Source organism: Siphateles boraxobius, unplaced genomic scaffold, assembly GCF_051911475.1.
Source record: "Siphateles boraxobius isolate OS27281-9 unplaced genomic scaffold, OSU_SipBor_1 31, whole genome shotgun sequence".
Lineage (NCBI taxonomy): Eukaryota > Metazoa > Chordata > Actinopteri > Cypriniformes > Leuciscidae > Siphateles > Siphateles boraxobius.
This window is the reverse complement of record NW_027508931.1, coordinates 4,768,475-4,790,851: the sequence shown is the minus strand read 5'-3', so window position 1 is coordinate 4,790,851 and position 22,377 is coordinate 4,768,475. Positions and strand designations below refer to the sequence as shown.

General features: G+C 35.3%; 1 protein-coding gene across 2 annotated transcripts; it reads right to left on the bottom strand.

The window, feature by feature from the left end:
- Positions 1–1,303: 1,303 nt before the first annotated feature.
- bmal2 (basic helix-loop-helix ARNT like 2) lies at positions 1,304–19,056 on the bottom strand. 2 transcript variants are annotated; one of them, XM_077193466.1, is made up of 17 exons: positions 18,699–19,056; positions 10,854–10,980; positions 9,450–9,503; positions 9,307–9,348; positions 8,912–9,069; positions 8,661–8,740; positions 8,348–8,440; positions 7,639–7,756; positions 6,577–6,723; positions 5,494–5,734; positions 4,454–4,560; positions 3,656–3,806; positions 3,456–3,523; positions 2,923–3,040; positions 2,483–2,573; positions 2,285–2,384; positions 1,304–1,598 (listed from the first exon to the last, which is right to left on the bottom strand). In XM_077193466.1, exons 1-17 carry the CDS (start codon positions 18,754–18,756, stop codon positions 1,447–1,449), a joined length of 1,905 nt encoding a protein of 634 aa, XP_077049581.1. In that variant the 5' UTR covers positions 18,757–19,056; the 3' UTR covers positions 1,304–1,446. The 2 variants fall into 2 exon arrangements, with proteins under 2 accessions (XP_077049581.1, XP_077049582.1); XM_077193467.1 differs by having other exon boundaries at positions 3,456–3,514; positions 18,699–19,024.
- Between the last annotated feature and the right edge of the window lie 3,321 nt (positions 19,057–22,377).

Here is a 22,377-nt window from a genome sequence, read left to right as displayed (position 1 = left end):
ACACTATGTTAGTGTTTTGAAGTTTAGTAGAAATACATTTATTCCCATAATTACATTATGGGATATAATTCTAAAATACAAAGTTTAAACAACAATCACCTACTAAATGCTTCTCACATAAGCATGTTATACCTCTTTGCACATAATTGAACAAGACCGAATGAAAGAATGAAGCCAAGAACAAAGTTTAAGTTTTAACACATCTTAACACAAGTGTCTAAAAACTGGTACTTGGCTGATCCGACAAAGGATTTTGAGACGGGGTTTCCATGAATTGTTCCCTGAGAGACCCTGCCCTTATTTGCGGACAACTTTGTCCAATTTCCAATCACCATTTTACCGGTTGCTGATCTCCATCCAGGCATTCCTTCAGAACAGATGATCTAATTACACACCTGAAGGGGAGAAAACTGGGAACATTTTCCCAGATCCTCTATATCTATGATACAGGTTTCTCACTGGGCCCATCAGAAAAAAGTTGTCCCAGGCCCTGTGAATTGTAGTGACGGCCCTATTTCTTGAGTAGCGTAGCCCTGGCAGGTCAGACTAAGCTCTGACAGAAAAGCACACATTCACACACAGATTTGTAGACTAGAGAGGAAAAAAACAAACAAATGTCAGGCCTAATGGTGATCCTCACATTTCCAATTTTTCCACACAGTATTTTCAAGTAGTTCTGTTTTACAAATGACCACAAGCGCTCACCAATACCCCTCCCCATTGTTCCACTATTGTTCATCATGAAACATTGAATTCAAGACAATTTCTGCTCTATAAAGGAAAAATAACTACCAGGCTTCCTTTGCCAAAGGAATCCTATGACGTTTTATATATATATATATATATATATATATATATATATATATATATATATATATATACATATATATACACACACACACACACACACACACACACACACGTATATATAAAAAAAATAATCAGTTCAGCTTTGTCTCAAAGCATCCATGTACAGTTCAAGTGTTGATTGACTAAGGACACAATCTTGAAATCCTTACGCCACTGGATCACAGTGGACCATTTTAGTTCTTGCCTTATGGCTTGGCTGAGGCATGTGTTCCTCAACATGGCAAAACAGGCCAATAACGTCTCTCCTTTCTGATCCATGCCAAGGGGTAAGAGTGACCTCAGAGCTGAGATGAAGAAATGCACACCAGACCACATAAAACCTGGTCCTGTTGCTTAAGGTACTCAGCTTAAGGTACTCCGAGAGGCCCATCCCTTTCGGTTCTCCTTCACCAAGGACAGCCATCAGATACCCTGCCACGCAGCTTGTCCATACGCATTTAGAAACACTAATAAATTAAAAACATAAAAGTCAAAGAATTGTCGAAGGCTGGCTGCCTATTGAAAATTAATGGATGGTAAATTTTAAAAAGCTCCAGATAAGACGGGTCTTGAACATTTTTTTTTAGAGGTGTGTGTTTACAGAGACCAGTGCAACTCGTCAAAGTCCCCGGCTTCACCCAGGTTGGCATCGGTCTCCAGTAAGCTCATAATGACTGCCATGGCTGCCTCATCAGTGCTTAGAGCGGCCAAGCCAGGAACCCCCTCAAGATCCAACTGAGAGCTTCCCTCTGGAGGACAGACACATATGAAGAGATGGAAAAAAACTGAGTGCCAAATTATATTTGGTTAAAGCAAAGTATTGCACAGTATCTTTAGCGCAACATAATTTAAAAAAGATTTCCACTCTTATTTCTAAAAAAAAAGGGACAAAAATCTACATTTAATGAGAACAACAGTAATTTTAGTTTTAATGATTAATAATTTTAGTTTTTAATGAATTTGTCTTTAGTCAACAGCATAGATTAAAAATTTGGCCCACTTATCATTCATCTGCCATGACAAAAATATGTATCAAAATTTTACTAACGAATCATCAAATATATATTTTTAATCCCAAATAATATTAATAAGCATGATTCTCATAGCTTGCCTGGCCAAGGTCATGAGTTCATTTCCTAGAGAAAGCATAAACTGATACAATGTCTACCATGATGAATATAAGTTGCTTTGGATAAAAGCATCTGGCAAATGCATAAATGTAATTCATATTACTGTATTTTGAGATTCATCAATATGAATGACAATAAACTAAACTAAACTACATAATGTGAAAAAAGCTGTTTTAAAAACAGGCTTAATTTTCTTTTTACATAACAATTCTCCCCCATCCAGGAAAAATCCAGACACGTTTTTGACAAGCTATAGTATCTTTAGTATCACATGACTAAATGCAATATAGTGCTGTTTTATCTACCCATGAGATTTTCACCCGCTGTAAAGGGCCCACCCCGCGCTTCATCCTCTGAGCTTGATTTGCCAGGCATCTCCAAGTCTGTTGCTTCCCCATTTGGCACCTTACAGCATGAGGAGTACAGTTGTGTTAGAATCCAATAAAGCACAAAACCAGTAAACTCCTTTCTAAATACACAGACAGTTGTTCCTGCAGACTCACGTTGCTGCTGGCCTGCGCAAGGGCCAGTGGAGACTTGTCCTGCAGTACACTGAACGGACTTGTATTGCCGCTGGATGGTGAAGAGTTCATCCTTAAGAAAACAGCATGACATCAGAATTCAAAGATATTTTCTTAAGGGATGTGCAGAACTGCATGTTTTCAAAACTCTCTGTTGTTGGCAGGCAGTCAGATTAGTACAGTACGCCAAAACACTGCTGCTAAAATATCAAAAGTCATATCTGATTTTTTTTTAAATTACATACAGAAGGAAAAAAACTTAAACTAGTTGACCTTACTATTTAAGTCATTTGTTGGATGACTAGTTTACATGAAATCCATTTGCAATTTTCATAGCTTGTAATATTTCACTGTAAATCACATATAATAATAATAATAATAATAATAATAATAATAAAAAGGAAGCTACATAATTGGTTTACCTATTATAGTCCATTATCTCATTAGCTATTTGGGTCCCTATGCATCCAGCGTAAATCATGCCTGATGCATTGGAGATCCCTGGGATGATTGGAAATTGTTGAGACTTCTTGGCATCCTCTACAAAAACAAAACACAAAAATTACTATCGGACCAGAGTCATATATGTTTAAATTTAATGATAACAGAGGCTTGCTAAACACGGGGGGGGGGGGGGGGGGGGGATGCTGACTTGGTAATGTCCTCTGAGCAGCTTTTTTTATGCAGGCAAAGGGCATATACAAGTACAGTTAAAAAACAAACAAAAAAATAAAGCAAACACAAAATAACCTAACAAAAAAGCAAAAACAAAAGGTTTAACTGGAAGGCTAGACTTCCATTCATACAGCTGCCACATTGAATAATGTGTTTAACCCATTTGTATTTCTATTTGTCTCTTTTCCCTTGTGTATGATCTTGCAATCCAATATGTAAATTATAGGTACACGCGTAGAAACTAACCATATTTACAACATTGGTAGATCTTAATACTCACCCTCCGAGGCCTTGGAATTGCTAGGCTGTTCGGCTTTATCCCCTGATCCACCTGGATTACTTTTACCGCTGAGTCAGGTGGAAAAAGAGTTGATAATAATCTGTTATCTCATCGATCTCAGAATTTGGCTTTGACAGGTTGAATCATGACATTGATACTGAGTAATAGCAAAAATGGGCTGGAAAAAAAAAGGTACTTACGATATAAGTGTGTTGGTTGACACTATGTATTCTACTTCTTTGGTCCAGGGATTTATAAAACTAAACCACTGACTTTGTAAGGTAACGAAAGAGCCATATTTCGTTTTGAACTTATAGCAATTTGTATCAATCTTCTCTTTACTCCTCAGCACTGTAAAAAGGAAGCAGCCAAAATGACATATTAAAGGGACAGTGCACCCAAAAATAAAATTTTATGTCATTTACTGACAAAATTCCAATTCCATATGAGTTTTTATTTCCGATAGAACTGAAAAATAATGTTGAATGTACGGATCAATTATTTGCACATAATGAAAGTAAATGGGGATTCAGGCTGTCAAAGCTCCAAAATGAGCAAAAAGCACCATAAAAGCAGTCAATATAACTCATATTTTATATTTTGAGGAGCTTGACAGGCCCTCATTCGCTTTCATTATTTGGACGAGTGTTTAATACCGTCAACATATACAGGATTGGATTTACACAAGTGTAAGTAAAACAATGACAGTTTATCACCTAAAACTCAGAAAAGGTATTATATGCAACATGTACTTGCACATGCATGCAATCCAATATAAATCTACGATGATCTCTCGGAGGCACTGGCCTCGCGTATCTGCCATGAAAGCTGTTCTAATGTTCTTTAGAAGTAAGAATAATGATTAATGATGGATGATGAGGATTTGGCTACTTGTGTCCTTCTCTGTTCTAGGCAATCTGCCCAGTTTCTTGGACAATTCAGGAAACTCTGTTTACAGCTCCAATGTTCCTAATAGTAAGAATCTTGATGCACTGTACCCTTTCTGTGTCTATCCGCCAAATGAGGCAGGTCGTCCAGGTGGAAATATTCATAGCAGGATGTGCCTAGCAGCTCCTGGGGTAAGTAACCCAGAATAATGGTTGCTCTGTGTGCATAATACAAATGGTCAGCAGTTTCTTAAATCACATTTCTTCACTGTACATAAAACGTAAAGGAGATGTGTGTAATTTTTTTCAATGTTAAATACTTTCTCCTATCACAACATGCAGAGGCAACTGTAAGTAAACCATTGACAGGTTGATTTCCCAGAGAAAGTGTAAACACTGTGGCACTATCAAACCTTATATTTTGAGAATCTCGGCTATTCTGACATGACAGCAGCGCAGTGAGTTTGGGTACTATTTGCATTCCCGACCAATTGCAGATGATGAGAGTATTAAAAAAAAAAAAACGTAAATAAAAGACGGTTTCAAAGCATTCATTATATTTGGTACACCAGAAATTATACAGTTCAGATTCAATTACCATTGAACGATTTTCAAACTTGAGCAGATTATTATATAAAAGTATTTGTATTATATATTTTTATTATATTTTAAATAATTTACATAGATTACTGAAAAATACTGTTAAGTACGAATACTATTAGGAAAAATGGTTTATGATTTACTAAAATTTTCTCTACTAGTAAATTTCACAAATAATTACAAACAAACGGCAAGTAACATTGAATTAAGCATGAAATTTTGTAGTAGAAAGACTATTTTCTTGTAAATCATACTCCAATAATCCTTTTTTTACAACTTCAAAAAAACATTTTTTACATTGTAGTTACTCCCCAACGTTACAACTAAATAGTTGTCTCCCTTTAACAAGTGCCAAACTAATACAAGTTTTGAAAAGAAAACACATGCCGCCCTCTAGTGAGAATGTCGTGTCCACGTAAAGTCAACTTACTACTGAATAAATGAAGGTAATTACATACTGTGGGGCTATTTTTGTGTAAATGACTATGATTATAAGAAAAAAAAACAAAAAAAAAACATTTAGTTCGTCCTAAAACAAAGGTTAAACTAACCGTTGATCCACGAAGGTGAATTTTCCATCCATGGCGTAGCGGGTGACAAATTCGGTGGGCTTGACCTTGATCTCTCCGTTGGCCTGTGGGAGAGTGTGGGGGTGCACACGGCCCACTGCTACCAGGCAGCTGAAGTGGGAGCTCTCTTTGTCCACCTCGGCCTCCCCCTCTGTGCCCAGCTGGCGTGTGGGCCAGACACGCATGTATCCCGTGCAGTGCACGGTGCAGTACCGCTGGGACTCTGATGGGGCAGCCAATCAACACCAATCAATTTACAGGTGATCTGTGAGCCAAATGTTCCACCATATGTTGTTTAAGATGGACACAAGGTGCAGATTTCCTTCCCTTTTCGATTTGCTCTATTTAATCTAAAAACGTGTGGTGAAAAACATCTGACAATTTTTTTTAATATTTTGTGCCAAAAGTGACACATAAAGCTTAAATATAAGCTTTCGCTTAACATGTTGAACAAACTGTATTTTTGAAAAAATAGTTGATAATGCATGTTTAATGCATAAAAATAATCAATGCATAGCTTTCGGGGTTGTCTGAATGACTAGTCAACTAACTGCTCGGGCCAGTTTGGAAAAGACTGTGCTCACCAAGAACAGAAACATCAATGCTATCCAAGTCCAGACATCACAGCACAACACTTTCCAAAGTGAAGTCACTATCCAACTATCCAAGTTTGTAGGGATACAGCTGTCGGAATAAAATCCCACAAGCTGTGCTCACACTACTGCATGTGGCGAGAAGAAAGAAGAAAAGATGACGTGTGTAATGGAGTAATATGCAGGCCACGTCATCAACACGTCACAAAATGACCACTTGGATAACTGGTTCTCAGCAAGAACAGAGACATGAAGATGTTTTCCGCTCATATGCGGTCTGAAGTCAAGGAAATTAAAACTTTATTTTATTTTCTACTTCTTTTACAAAGCAATCACAAAAGACTTCAGTAATGTGTTTCCACACAGTCGATTAGCTTCATGAACACAAGGCTCTTCTGATTCACTTAATGTCATCTTTGGAATTAGAAAACTACCTTTAACAACTTGACTGTAAAATCGTAATTCTACTGACCTTTCTTTTTTGAGGCACCAGCCTGAAAGTCCTTCTCCTCTTTAATGCTAACTTTGTTGTACTTCATTCGGCAGAAGAATGAGCGCCGGGCTCCAGAGCAAAGCCGAGCCGCTCCGACAGGAAGATCAGCCTGCACCTGCAACCCCGCTGTGCATGCGCGCACACACGAGAGAGTTGGATTGGTTAAAGGAATGCTTCCCCCAAAAATGCATGATCTGTTTTCATTTACTCACCCTCATGTTGTTCCAAATCCTTAAAAAAAAAGCAATCCTATTTTCTTTACTAAAATCAATTTTATGGCTTCGAAGGGCTTCAAATGCAGCGCATGAGTCATATGGACTACTTTTAAATGTGCTTTTTTTTTTTTTTACCAGGATCCAGGTTTGAAACATGTGGTAAGGTAATAATGAACTATCAACGAATAATAAACTAACATACATATGACTACCATTTAAAAGTTTGGGTTTCTATATGATTTTTATTCAGCAAGGATGCATTTAATTTATCAAAAGTGACAGTAAAGACATTTATAAAGTTGTAAAAGACTTCTATTTCAAATAAATGTTCTGTTGAACTTTCCATTCATCAAATAATCATGAAATAAATGTATCAGTTTCCTTAAAAATATTAAGCAGTGATTGTTTTCAACACTGATAATAATAAATGTTTCTTGAGAAACAAATCAGCATATCAGAATGATTTTTGAAGCATCATGTGACACTGAAGACTGGAGTGATAATGCTGAAAATTTAGCTTTGCCATCACAGGAACAATTACATTTTAAAACATTAAAATGAAAACAACTATTTTAAATTGCAATGATATTTCACAATATTATGGTTTTACTGCATTTTTGATAAAAAAAAATCAACCTTGGTGAGCATAAGAGACTTCTTTCCAAAACAACTTTTAAATGGTAGTATTTACTTTGTTTATTAAGCTGGTTGAACACAGCGTGCAACGGAAAGACATAAAACTGTTTAAGCACTTAAGAAAAGCATTTAGGAAGCATGCACAAACTTGACACAGATAACAACATTTATACGGCCTAAATATGCTTACTTTTGGCATCTATGAGGCGCTCCCGTGGGTAGAGTTCAGAGGCAGACAGCTGTTCCTTCACTTTTCCAATGTCCTTTGGATGAACATAATCAAACAGGCTCTGTCCAATTAACTCAGTCTGGGGAGAAAAATATTCAAATGAGCCATGATCTGACTAATATATTCTGCTAACAGTTCACAATATCAGTTTAACTATCATCAGGTAAACTAATGCATTTTTGTTTTTAAACGGTCCTCAAAATAATTGAAATATTATACTACCAGTAAAATGTTTGGACATACTAGACTGATTAATGTTACTTGTGACCTCATAAAACCCTTTAAACAAAAATCTTACGCTTAAAGGATTGAAATTATTTTTAAAGACATACGAGCACATGATTCAATTCCAATTTAGCGACTTTGTCACTAGATTAGCGAATTTTCAGATCCCTGTAGCAACTTTTTTGTTCTTCAAAATAGCGACTGGTAACAAAACTAGCAAATTTTTGGACCGCTATCATACTCGTTCCATTGTCTGACAGAAAATATGAAAATGAGAACATCTGTATTGGACATTTGGTGGCCATATATTATATAAAAATTCCAGTAAGTGAGCACTGAGAGAAAACCAATGTAAACTGTGCAGACGGTTTTGAGCAGCCTTTAGCTACTTTACATTGAAAATAGTTGGCAAATAGTTGGTTTCTTTAGATTCAAATTCTCCTACCCGACTGTAGTTCAGGATTTTTGAAACGGATTCTGAGACGAAGACAATTTTTCCACGATCACAGCCAACCACAAAGAGAAATCCATCCGCAGCCTGGACAAGAGAGAGGGAGAGAGCGTTTAGGTTTAATGTTGTCATTTCGCAATTGCAAAAAGTCAAAATGTCCAAAAGCTATTTTTGGAGGACCTCCACCCACATCATCAATACAGGAGAATAAATATTACAGCAAATTATTATGCATAGCAAAATATTATGCAAATTATTATGCATGTCTTATTATGCAAGACATAGCTTTATAAATTGTAGAATTTACCCTTAGGACAAGGTGCTTGAGCTCATCATCTGGGAGGAATGCAGGTTTGTAATTGGCTTCTGCAAAGCAGTTGGTCGCTCCTGAAAAACATGCACTCCATTACACCACAATAACATTCATCACTGTATGACAATGTTTGTTATGCTTTAATTACGCATTCATGCGGAAAAATACATTTTCAAGCTCAATATTAATCTTTGTGCATGCTAGTCTACACAAAAAGCTAATTGTAAAGACAGTCGTCTAGGTACCTTTGAGTGATTTGAGGTGCTGGACAGCCATTCTTAACACAGTGAGTTTGTCAAGCTTGCGGGACATGGGGTTACAGGTGGGAATCATCGCTGCCAACTCGTCAATCAAGTTATTCATCTTATCTCGCCGTCGTTTCTCGATCTGACTGTGAGGTTCCCTAAAAGATGACAGTATGTCGTAAGTACCATGGTACTCAACGTTGCTGAAATATAACGTCATTAACAGCAAATTACTTTAGTCTTTGAGTCCATCAGTGGGAGTTGAGATTGCAAATAAAAAGGGGGAACAAATAAATAAATAACGGGAGAAAAATAAAGGGGGTAAAGGAGAGTAAATAAATTAAAAAGTACAAACAAATAAACAATCCCCATTAATATTTAGAGACAATAAGTACCTGATGCACTTAATTTTAAAGTGCTGGTCGTCTCCTTCTGATCTATAAAAACAAAATAATAAAAGGCATACAGATGTTAAAAATAAAGAATAAAATTGTGAAACAAGATGAGTCATACTTAGTATCGATAATGGGCATAATACCTTTCCTGATCATCCTCCATATCCTTGTCTAGATTTGATGCAGATTTTTTTTCTCTGGAAACAAAGTGGTGATATGAGTAAAGTGACTCATAATCATAATGCCGCATAATGCCGTGATTCTGAGAGGACATTATACACAGACCACGCACTTCCCTTCCCAACACATCTCGACTCATTCAGAAAAGCGAGACGGGGGATAACAGGCCAAACAAGAGGATATTAGTCATACAAATCAGATAAAAAAGCCCAATATCTCACACCCACATATATACTCTTTCTAGACACTAGAGGCTTGGGGGTACGGCATATATAGTCATTTATGTGGGAAGCACTGTTTTTTTATTTTTAGAAAAAATAAAAATACAGAATAATGCACAAATCAAAGAGACAGAGGTAAGTTAATATGTTGTTAGACAAAACCCAAAAGGTCAGCTGTTTACAGCTTTAGTACTACTTCTCAATTTGCCAAATTAATAGAATTAAACAGATATGCAAGCATGTAAAAGTGACCAATCAGAATTAAGAGACAGACCTACCTATTTGTATTCATGTTATAAAGTTATACAATATGAAGATGTTTTTGCACTGCTGCCATATTTATTTACTTATGAACAAACATTACTTTTGCTTTGTGTCTATCAACTTCCTAATAAACAAATAAAACTATACAAAAGGAGATAGAGTTAAATAATAAAAAAATGTTTAGGAATAAATTACACTACCATTCAAAGAAATTCTCTTATGCTCATCCTATGCTCATCAAAGCTGCATTAATTTTTTTATCAAAAATACAGTTAAACATTAATATTGTGAAATACTATAATAAATTCAAATAACTCTTTAGATAAATAATTAAAATGTTATTTATTCCTGTGATGACAAATATAAGTGCTCAGCGCCATTATTAGTCTTCATGGTCACATGATCCTTCAGAAATCATTCTAATATGCTGATTATATTATTACAGCTGAAAACTGTTGAACTGCTTAATTCTTTTGTGAAAACCATGATTTTTCTTTTTCAGGAACCTTTGATGAATAGAAAGTTCAAAACAACAGCATTTATTTGGAATAGAAATGATAAATGTCACATTTGATCAACTTTTAAAAAATCTGTGCTCCTTGCTGGATAAAAGTATTCATTTCTTTCAAAATAAAATAACTTCTGAAAAATTGTGTAAATAAAATTTAAATCATTGGAGCAATTATTTAACTTAATGTTTTATTATTTAAAAAGGGCAATACCATACTTTTATTTACATAGTTAATATTCAAAACATTTCATCTTTAATTTGATTTTAATGCAAAAATAACAATATTGTGATATGCACAGTTACCGTCATATATTTGTCAAACCACCAGCCACTACTAGAGACAAATAAAAAATATTTAAAACTGTACTTACGGGATGTCCATGCTGCCTTTCCGTTTCCTGGGCAGCTCCATGCCTGAGGCCATGCCGATGACTGTGGTGGGGGTCATCAAACCAGACAGAGAGACGGAGAGGCCCTGGGGTTCCTCCAATGCATCTCCTGCCATTAGTGGGAGGGATTTATTTTAGTAAAGTGACAAAAAGAAACGTTCCAATACATTTTGAAGTAGGCAGCACTGCAATGTTCAACTACGTGCTAAACATTGGAACCAGGGCACCGTGGAATAGATTTCATAACAGACATCTAAAGAATCAGACCATCTGTAATCGGCAAACAAATAGTCAAAGGATTTTTATGTGAATTCAGAATGATACTTTTTGTCTGTGTGGTGACCTAAATAATAAACAGGATTTTGTTTATCATGTGAATGCAGTCACAAGAAAAAAAAAATGTTTAGAGTGTAATCTTAAAACCCAGAAACCCAGTTTACACCTGGTTCTTAGAGACAGAGGACGTTCGTTCAGAGAGAACTACTTGCTGTATTGAGGCAGGCCGACCACAAGCACAATACAGACAACCTACTTCACCGCAAGATCTTGCATCACTCTTTCCTTTGTGCTCATCTATCAGCCCATTTAGACAATGAAACATCATTTAATATATGGTCTTTGGCTTCCTGTACAAACAAGGCTTCAAAACCAGAAGCCTTTATGGCAGTGTACCTAGGTTTATTTACAAAATATCCAGTCTGAGGACAAAACACCAGTCAAACACCATACAGCCATTGAGTTCAAACAGATTTAGAAAAAAAAAAAAAAAAAGAAGATTTTTTTTTCACTCAGCAGAATTTAGTTAATCTTTCAAATGAAGGAAAAGTTTCTGATGGGAAAAAAAATCTCTTAACGTAAATAAATACCATTTTAGTTTTGGTATTCTATTTATCAAAAGAAAAAAAAAATCCATGGCTTAGTGGCCTAGTGTGATTATTAAAATGCAGAAGAGTGCAATTTAAACAAATATATTCAAAGTTAAAGGGTAAGTACTCCACACAAACTCTAGCAGGTGGCTTGGTTCACGACATGATTTTGCGGAGTTGAAATGCATTGTGAATGCAAAGTGCACCGGCTTCCCTTTACTTTTTTATTTATGCAATTCTGAACATTTTTGCCACATCATAACTATACAACTCAAATAACAACTGGGGAACCGAAGAAGAGGGGATGACGAACATAAACCACAAACAAACATTTTCTACCAAACTGAAAGTAAAGAAATGTAAACAGAAATGTTTCTACTATATTATAAAATTCAATAATGATAATAAATTGTAATTATTATAATTATTATTATGACAATCAATAATAATAATAACTTTAATGGAAAAAAAATTATATTATTGAAATAACAACAACTAGCCAAGTCCATGATGAAGTAAACCTACAATGAGAAAAAACTCACTTCACATGAGGGTGGTTCATATCAGTTCATATCGCTGTCATAGTATTTGTTCAAATAACTGCAGTGTGACTTTAAAAAAAAGAATAATACAAAAAAATTCAAACTGCAGCACTTCCTGCCACCAAGGGACATAATGAAGCTGTATTTGCCATCTGTTCTTGTCATTGACCACCAAAATCCATTCACAAGCTCCCTGCGAGTAGAGCAACATATTCATGAACAGGCTTTCACTGTGCAATCTGTTTTTCCCGCCTGCTTCACCTGTTCCTTTAAGCCTCTAAAACCAACAGACACACTTGTCCTCGGGCATGTGTACACGTGCGTACTGTGTGTGTGTTTCCACTGTGCCATCAGGTCCGGGCGACAATGGCATGGGCCAGGCCGAACACAGCCTGTGTCCCTGGCTCCTATATTTGACAGTTCTCTGCAAGCCTTGTGACCCAAATAGACGTTAACAGATCGTCAACAATCTGATTTTTAATCCTGTGTGCTGGACTGAAGATCTGCGGTGGGATTATTTGGTTTTATGATAGGAAGGTCGCACCCAACAACGAAGAGCTCCGTCTTTCACTGGCTCATGATATTATCTGGACTCCACTGACCTGCATTTAGATGCTAGCGCTCATGACAACTGTGTGATGTCATTTGCAAAAGAGAAAGGCCATTTCACTGACTCACTATTCACACTTGATGTGAAGATTTTCAAGGACCATTCAAACGCATACACACATGCATGCATATGCGTATGAATGGAACAATCATATTCCAAAGTAGTAAGTATTCAACCTCAAAACAAAAACATTACTCAACATATTAATAACCTTACCAGCTTCTTTCTCAAAACAAATGCATTGTAAGTGTAATTATACTCTTTAAAAGCATTAAAAGCAATACACACCCACAAATTGCAAAAGTGCCTCAGTAGTCAAGTCAGTACTAGATAGTCCAACTAAATTACTTGAAAAAACGGTCACTGTGAACACCACTTGTCATCACAAAGAAAAATGATCATGTCATAAGGTGAGCTAATTATTCATTAGGCTATACTTTACGCTGTGACCATAGAGCTGCATGAGAAACATGTCCAAACTCAATTTACTTCAACCATTGCGCAAGAAATGTGACTAGCTAGCTGGCTGGCATCTTTGAGGTTTTGCGAGTGAAGAATGAATCGCGGCCTGAGCTTAGACAGGTCATTATTACATCGTGTTATCAGTTCTCTCATCTTTAAGATGGGTTTCACAATAACTTACGCTGCCAAATCAGCTTTTCATTTTCAAACAATATATCAATTGTGACACAAAAACTTAAGTAATCCCAAAAATAAATTATCACAGGGTGATCAGAACCCTGACATGAGGGTATAGAACCTTGTTTCTGCCAATGCACTGTTATTTTTCTTCTCGTAATTACGTGATATAAACTCGCAATTCTGAATTTTTTTCTCAGAGTTGTGTGATATACTGTAAAGTCGGAATTGCGAGTTATAAAGTTAGAATTGTGAGATACTAATTTGCAGTTCTGAGCAAAAAAACAAATTATTTTAACATCAGAATTGGATTTCTATCTCGCAATTCTGACCGTATAACTCGGGAAAAAACTCACTCACATAAAGTGATCATAGTATTTATAAATAACTGCAGTGTGACTTTTTTCTATCAAACTCTGCAGCACTTCCTGCCACCAAGGGACATAATGAAGCTGTATTTGCCATCTGTTATTGCCACTGACCACCAAAATCCATTCACAAACTCCTTGTGAGCAGAGCGACTTATTCATGAACAGGCTTTCAACGGTGCAATCTGTTTTCCCACCTGCTTCACCTGTTGCGTTAAGCTTCTAAGTCCAACAGACTCAATTGTGAGAGAAAAAAAGTCAGAATTGAGAGATAAAAAGTCACTGTGGCAGAGGGGTCTGCCGTCAACCTGAATGGATTTATTTTCCGTCAATGCATGGCTGAATGTAGATTACTCCACTTATTAAACGGCTCCTTGCCAAATACAACTAAATAAATAAATAGACAAGAAATATTGATTAAATAAACAGACATCTTGCAATTATTTGTTGTGTGAGGTTTAATCTTAAAAAGAAAAGCTATGGTTACTGAAAAAGTGTGAAATTGCCTTATTAAAAATTTAACGGCAAATGATGGATGATTCAGATGAAAATCCATGTTAATTCTTCCCATGGTTGAATAAAACTGGTGCATTCCTGTCGCTAAAGCCAAAATGTCGATTAATGTCTAGGTTGTTTAAAACCACAAACCAAGCCATTTGAAGCATCTTGGCAATAAACAGCAGATTTTCTGTATGATGAAAGCAAAACTCAGAAGGCACTGGTGTTTATTTCCAGACTTTTTCATATTAATGTAGTGAAAATGACTTCAACTTTCCCCAATTTCAAAACACGCCATTTTTACTCTAGAAATTTAGCCTATATAAAATGTGAGAATCCATAAATGTGACAAATTAGTTTAAAAAAGGTATTCAAGTTTAGACTGGACGTAATTTTTCTAACAAATTACAAAAGTGCCTTGCCTCCACAGCTGGCAATTTAGAACACTTAACCAATTTGATAATTGGGCAATTAATCCAGGGCTATAACCACCACATACATAAGCTATAAGAGCACTATTTTAAAAAGCATTTACGAATTAAACTAACTCAAAAATGTAACAATAAAAGTATTATGTAGCTATAAAAGTATCATTCTTTTTACAAACCTTACATATTTCTAATGGATCACATGAGTTTCAGTCTCAAGCTTTTTCGTGTTTACCTCTTAATGTGTAAGAAAAATTGTGGCATTGGCATAGACTTTTAAATTTTAATGTATTAATTATTATTTCTTCTAATCATTTTATCTGCCAATTACACTTTGTATGGTATGTTTTAGTTAAGAAACTTTGATTATATTTTATTATAACACACCTAGTCACAGATGAAAGAAAGAAGATTTTGACAAGTAATCATTTTGATCTGGGTTTGTTATAAACTGGATAAACTTGCTTGATGTTGTTACTCCTGTAACATAAATAATCACCATACAAACATGAATAACCAAGAACGTGAAATTAGGCACGACAATCAGTTAAAATGCGTAACACCTAAATAGCATAATCAACAATCACATGATGTTCTGATGTCTAGACAAGTAGGCAACCGGAAACCATCTCTTTGACAGGAGAGGAAATATAGTGCAAGCCATAAAACTGACACAAATAGTTGTGATGGGATAATCTGAAAGATTGACAGCCAAACAATCACTCCTGACTATGATCTCCAGTATTTAAAAACAATGTTGTAAAGATGTCCTTGAGAACGAGACATGAAAAGGACTCCTCCATTCAGTTTAATCAAACGCATACTCATGATAGCCTCACCATTCAAATCGGAGAACCACTTCAAGGACAATGACAAAGACGTGTATGCAACACTTGTATGCAACACAGGAATGACCCACTTATACTACAATCTTAAATGCTCGGCTCATTTTAATTGTACTAAAATACAGTTCCTTATTACAGAATAGATAATATATTGTAAATAAACAAATTCATTTAATGACTAATACAACACATACTTTTTCTACTTGACTTTCATGCAATAAGACCCTCTGAGATGTAAAGTCTGCCCTGTAGTTCAGAATCAGTTGTAGCAACACATTTCATCTCCATCAGACATCTACATCTACAGCTAGACATGCAGTGGTCAAAGTGTTGATTGAACAGTGCAAAAGCACCGTAATACACTCCTGTTCTTCTGACCTACTTTTATGAGTACAAAAAGACTGTGAACTTCTATTAAAACATTTTATGTATTCAGGTCAAGAAATGTAGGTATCTAGCCTACACAATTTAAAAGATTAATGACTGTTCATACAAAGTTGAAGTTAAAACAAAGTTACACAATATGCATTAGTTATTCAGGGGATCAATATACCATGCATGATGAACAGCAAGGTCAATATTTAATAAAAAATTACAGTATAAGTATGTGTTTGGCATATATACCTCATACTATATATGAGACAGAGATGTATATATATATATATATATACATCTCTCTATCTTTCTCTATCATATATATATATATATATATATATATATATATATATATATATATATATATGCCAATATAATTACACTATATTTAATTTTTTTCACAAATTAAAAAAATATTTTCCAATCACGCACGCGCACACACACACACACACACACACACACACACACACACACACACACACACACACACACACACACACACACACACACACACACACACTTGTCAGATGCGATTAATCGATTTGACAGCACTAATATATATATTATACATATACTGTAATTTTTTATTAATTATGGAGTTCATCATGCATCATCTTGTGCATGTAAACGGTATACTGTTAATCTCGTATACAGAATGCATATTGTGTAACTTTGTTTCAACATTTCACTTTTTTTACTGAAACTATACATGATATTATATTAAATATAATAAAGAATATATTAAATATATAAAGAATGTTATAAATGTAGGACTCTGAAGAATTCAGCTCATTCTATGTGCATATTTCTAATGCATTGCATTGTTTTTGCACGTTTATGAAAATGTATTGTCATTGAGGTATACCCCACATTAAATCATTAAGAGATGAAAGTATCTATGTTATGCTGTCTTGTTCCTTGTATGAATAATTCCCACAGATAATTTGCCAGGGCAAGTGCGTGCATTTATTTGTCTGCTAAGTTATAATATATCAGGATGGTCCAGAAAGTAAATAACTGACCTGAAAAAACGCCTATTAGTGAAACGACTGGAATCTAGAACTCAAAAGGCCACTTACCTAAGAGACACAGTTTCCGGATAAGACCCTAAATTCCAGTCACGTTTCTCAGTGTTGGGGAAGGGAGGGGTGTCTGTCACGAGACCAGACAAACCAAACTGGCAGCAGATTTAAATTACATGTTTAGCAGGAATTATTAGCAAAATTGTCCCATTACATTAAACAGCTTTGTTTTGGATTGTTTATAGGCTAGTTATGCAAAAGCTCACTGATTGAGTTAGGCTGAAAAGAGAAAGCAACATCTGAAGAAGAGGAGGGCATCACAGCCCAAGCCTGCACGTGCAGTGTTTGACCTACATATTACACAACCGTCACGTTACAAGAAATCATACATCAGGCAGCACTATGACCTCACAATGCTAATGATTCACATTTACGTCATAACAACATGCAGTTTCACTCATTAAAGAGTTCACTGAATTAACTAGGGGAAAGGCATCTGTGCTAGACTGTGTTTTTGTGATCTTTAAAACTCATTTCACTATCAAAACAGTGAGAAGAATAACGTTGTTTGTCATTCCTTTGGGCTCATGTCAATGAAACACCATTGCAAGTGATGATGAATATATATGTATATTTCTATAAGCTACTATGGTTGAGAATAAAATAAACCAAAAAATGTTGTACTTTCTGATTGGTTATGACAACGTTTAGAGATACACATGGGGTTTGTGGAAATCAATTGTATTTTGTAAAAATAAATGAAGGAATCAGTTAATTGTATGTCATCAAATTTTCTCAAAAAGTTTACCACTGTTTGCATTTACGGCCAAAACGCATTTATGTCTCTTTTAATAGTCAGAATTTTAAATTTAATTTCTGATTACTTTGTATCTTATGTGTTGAACAATAGAGTGCTGAGTGCAAAAGATTTACTTATTTCTACAAACATTCTTCCTCAAAAGTATACTATAAAAGAATAGCTAAATTTGTTAGGGAACAGGAATAATTATAAATGTATCAGAATGGCAAATAGAACAGCTACATTATTTAAGATGTCCAACCCCTATTCGCAAATGTAGCTAAACAGTAAATTGTCGATTTTCCGGATAAGATTCGATCCTCGGACTAGGTTTAGGAAAATATAGCATATAAAAAAATAGTTGGCCATATAAAAGAAAAAAGGCTCCCCAAAACATAAAAGAAAAAGTCGCCAGTAGCATGTAAATAAATATATTAAGGCGTTTAAAGAATTAACGTTAGCCACAACTGAACTGACTGAATGCGACGGCAGCCATATGGCCTCACAAAATATCTATAAATGCTACATTTAAAATACGTGCTTGTCAGTCACATTAAAACAAGAATATATGATTAAACGCTGCGTTAAATATCCAAATGTGCCTCTGAGAGCAGTTTCTACGCAGCCCTGCTTGTGTTTGGTAGAGTTCGCTCTACTGAACTACTGACCTAGTTTCGCTGCGAACGCGAGTGTGCAAACCAATCAACGGGAAACACCGAGATCTCCCCTCTCCTCCGCCCGGCCGGCCGGCACACAGCGCAATTACACCAACTCTCTCCGCTTCATGCGGACCCATCTAGGGTGGACTAACTCGTATTGTTTCAGGCGGTATTACCTGTCTTTTCCCCCGTCGCTCCGTCACCGCCGCCAGCCGCTGTATCCCTTGCCGACATGGCTGGAGCCGGTACGCCGCGGCCCAGGACTCCGATGCTGCATGTGGAGAACCGAAGGCGGAGGTTGTTATTTGCAAAGGGGGGAGAGGGGACGGCGCAGGGGGGGTGGGGGTGGTGGATGTACGGCGAGGCCTGTATATTGAATTATTTTTCTTTTCAACTAACTGAATTGGGAGGGTGGGCTGAGCGTAAAAACGTGCAAGGAGAGGACACGATGTAATCAGGACAGTGGTTGAAATCCCGGGAAACGCGGAAGACGACGGCGCACAATCTCCTCCTACCATCATCAACACCGCCTTCTCGTGCTGTTCTTTCCCTCACGTTACTAACCTAGTAAGTCACGCGATATGTTATGCAAGCCGGAAAAAATGCGGTCAGGATGCGATGGCGGTATGCGGGTCCTGAACGTCCTGAACTGGACGGACATTGCTGCTGGACACTGTCATCTTTTCGATTGCACCAGTGTGATTCGACCATATTGCATTCCGTTTCTGCACCATCATATTTATATTTAGACCAGAACTGTTTGTTTTATTAAGCCTGAATGTACATAAGTAACAAAGGCCTGTTGTTTTGATTATTTGTTGGGGTAACGTTTATCAGTAGCCTATAACAAAAAAAATCAAAAAACGATTATAGGCTATCTTTTCGATTTGGTTAAGAGTGTCAACATATTTTAAAGCCTTTTATGACATAAAAGGAGCGATTGTAAGAATTCTTACATCGTCTGTAAATATTCTCATATGCCTATTTGTTTGCAGCAAATTCATAGAAATCTATTATTCAAGGCTATTTCAAGTAGCCTACAACGAGTTACAAACCACATTGACATTTTAAAATTGAGCATGAATTCTACTGATTTGTTTTTATTTATTGTGGCAATCAAATGTACCTATTCAATTTGAGTAGTTATCAATTATGTAATCATTATGCTCAAATGCTGGAAATATTATTTAATGAAAAAAACTTTATTTAATGAAAAAAACATTTGCTCGTTCATGCTGTTAACTAAATTAATAAAAACGATGATAGCTCCTAATTAAATGTTAATAATATCTTTGAAATAAAAAAAATAAGTGGCATGTTTTTTAACATGAAACGCCCATATGTAATGTTTTTAAATGTCTATTTAAATTTCATAAATATTTTTAGAGCAACCATTGTATATTTGAAAATCGTGTGTGTGTGGGGTGGGTTGGGGGGTCACGTGAAAAAATAAAGATTATTTTCTTTAAAAAGTCTTCTTAATGCGGCATTTGTTCTTTCGATTCTAATGATTGTGCTCTGAAGATACTCTAAATGTATGTTTTTGGAAGTGTCTGCATTAAAAAAAATTATGCAAAAAGTAGGCAAATATAACTAATTGTAGTAGGCGTTCAGAGTTATGTGAAACAGAATAACAACATCTAAAACCTAAAATGGACATATATATATATATATATATATATATATATATATATATATAGGGCAATAACATTAATTTGAAAAGCTTTAACAGTTTTGTTGTTTTTATAAGCTTTTTGTTTTATGATCTCACTTTTATAAGGGTTTCAAAGTATATTGTGAGATCAGCATTACAAAAGGTAATATATATGAGGGTTTATTTTGAGTTATTTTGTCTTAAAACTGCCAAAACCGTACTACCCTCCCTGTTTGCTTATAGCCTACACGGTTGAGTAGGCATAACCAACTCTAAAAGGAAACATAAACACTAGCGCCAACTAGTGGACAAGAGTTGCACATCTTAATCATTTGTATTTTACTGTGTTGCTCTGTTGATCTCATACAGTAGATGTAGCTGCAACAAAAACTGGCACTGCTGTTTTATAGCCACAAATACCCACAAGCAATTAAATAATAATATCCAAGCCTAGAAAAGTAAAGAATTTCTGTAGTTTAGTAAATTTTCTCAGCTCTATATATGTATGTTTCACCAGGTAATTGCATGTTTTTTCTCTATAAATATGTTTTTAAAAGTCCTTATAATAATGACGAGGAGCTTGGAGAATCATGAATAAGTTCTGTAAAATTAGTCACAGGAAAAGCATAGTCACATGTGATATTCGCATTTAGTTCAAAATGATTTTTTTTCTTTTCTTTTTTGTGTCTAATGCTGTCTGTCCATAAACTGTATGATGCAAGACAAATGCTTCATGAATTTCTTTTTAATACCCCGATAATCTCCAGCACTGAAAAGTTCAAATATAATTGAACACTTAGGGATAGTTCACTCTAAAAATGAAAATTGTGTCATCATTAACTGACCCTCAAGTTTTCCAAATCTGAACGATTTTATTTTTCTGCCGAACACAAAAAAAGATATTTTAAAGATTATGGGTATCCAAACAGTTAATGGGCCCCATTGACTTCCATAGTATGGGAGGAAAATACTATGGAAGTCAATGGGGCACATCAACTGTTGAACTCCTGTGAACCACTAGATGTCACTCTGTTATTTAAAAACAGAAAGTGCCTTGGACAAGACTATCACTAAATGCAAATATGAATATATAACTTACTAAATAATAAATAAATTTTACTAAAACTATATGGATAAGTGATATGGAACCTTTTTTCCATGTTAATCAAAAAACATAAAAATTCAACAGATTAAAAAAATTGGTAACATTTTACAATTAGGTCTCATTAGTTAATGTATCAAGTAACATGAACTAACAATGAACAAAACATTTGTATGGTATTTATTAATCTTTGTTAATGTTAGTTAATAAAAATACAGCTGTACATTGTTCATGTTGGTTCACAGTGCGATAACTAATGTAAACAAATACAACTTTTGATTTTAATAATGTATTAGTAAACGTTGAAATTAATATTAATTTAGATTAATAAACGCTTTAGAAGTATGTTCATTATTAATTAATGTTAACTTATGTAGTTAATAATGTTAACCAATGAAACCTTATTGCAAAGTGTTACCAAAAAAGTAAAAATGTCTGGCTTGTGTAATTGTCCAGAAAGAAAAACTAGCCAAAAAAGGTTATACATTTCTGCAGAAAAAGAAATGTCGCCATAAGACATAACCTTTTATCATTATTTATTTAGGGGGAAAACAGTGGAGCAATATTATTAAAATTTAAAAAAAAAAATTCTGCCAAATCAATGTCAGTACTGCACAACCAACAGGTAGGAACCTTGTTGTTATGACAAAAAAAAAAAAAAAATTCATGACAGTGTGTGTATTCAGGTCAGTACGGTAAAAAAAACAAAACTGATTTTGAATTGATGGTTTGTTAAAAAATAAGCATTTAGTTTAAGTTGCAGGTTTTTCTACTGTAAGTCTGCACTAAATTGCAGATGTTGAACCAACACCGTGGACAGTTCATTCCTCCATAGTCGAGACCAACACTTTAACATTGATTATTTTTATTCACATTGTGTGCAAAGAATCTTAATTCGCTATTTTTTAACACCTGTTCATTTTGATTGTATATGAAAATAGTAGCCAAATCCCTGTTTCTGCAGTTATTCATGACTTCAGGAGTCTTGCACTGAATGGCAGACCCTCAGTGAGACAGATTTTATTTATGGCATAAAAGCATCGGTGAAACAGAGCCTGGGAGTCTACCGCAACACCTTGTAGACTACCAATGAATTTTT

Bases quoted from the DNA above. Each gene is read 5' to 3' on its own strand.
- bmal2 (XM_077193466.1), bottom strand. From the start codon at position 18,756: ATGTCGGCAAGGGATACAGCGGCTGGCGGCGGTGACGGAGCGACGGGG. The intron at 4,561-5,493 runs GTTAGTTTAACC...TTATGCACACAG, and splicing joins TTCACCTTCGTGGATCAACG to AGCAACCATTATTCTGGGTT. The intron at 3,041-3,455 runs GTGAGTATTAAG...TTGTTTTTGTAG, and splicing joins CAATTCCAAGGCCTCGGAGG to AGGATGCCAAGAAGTCTCAA.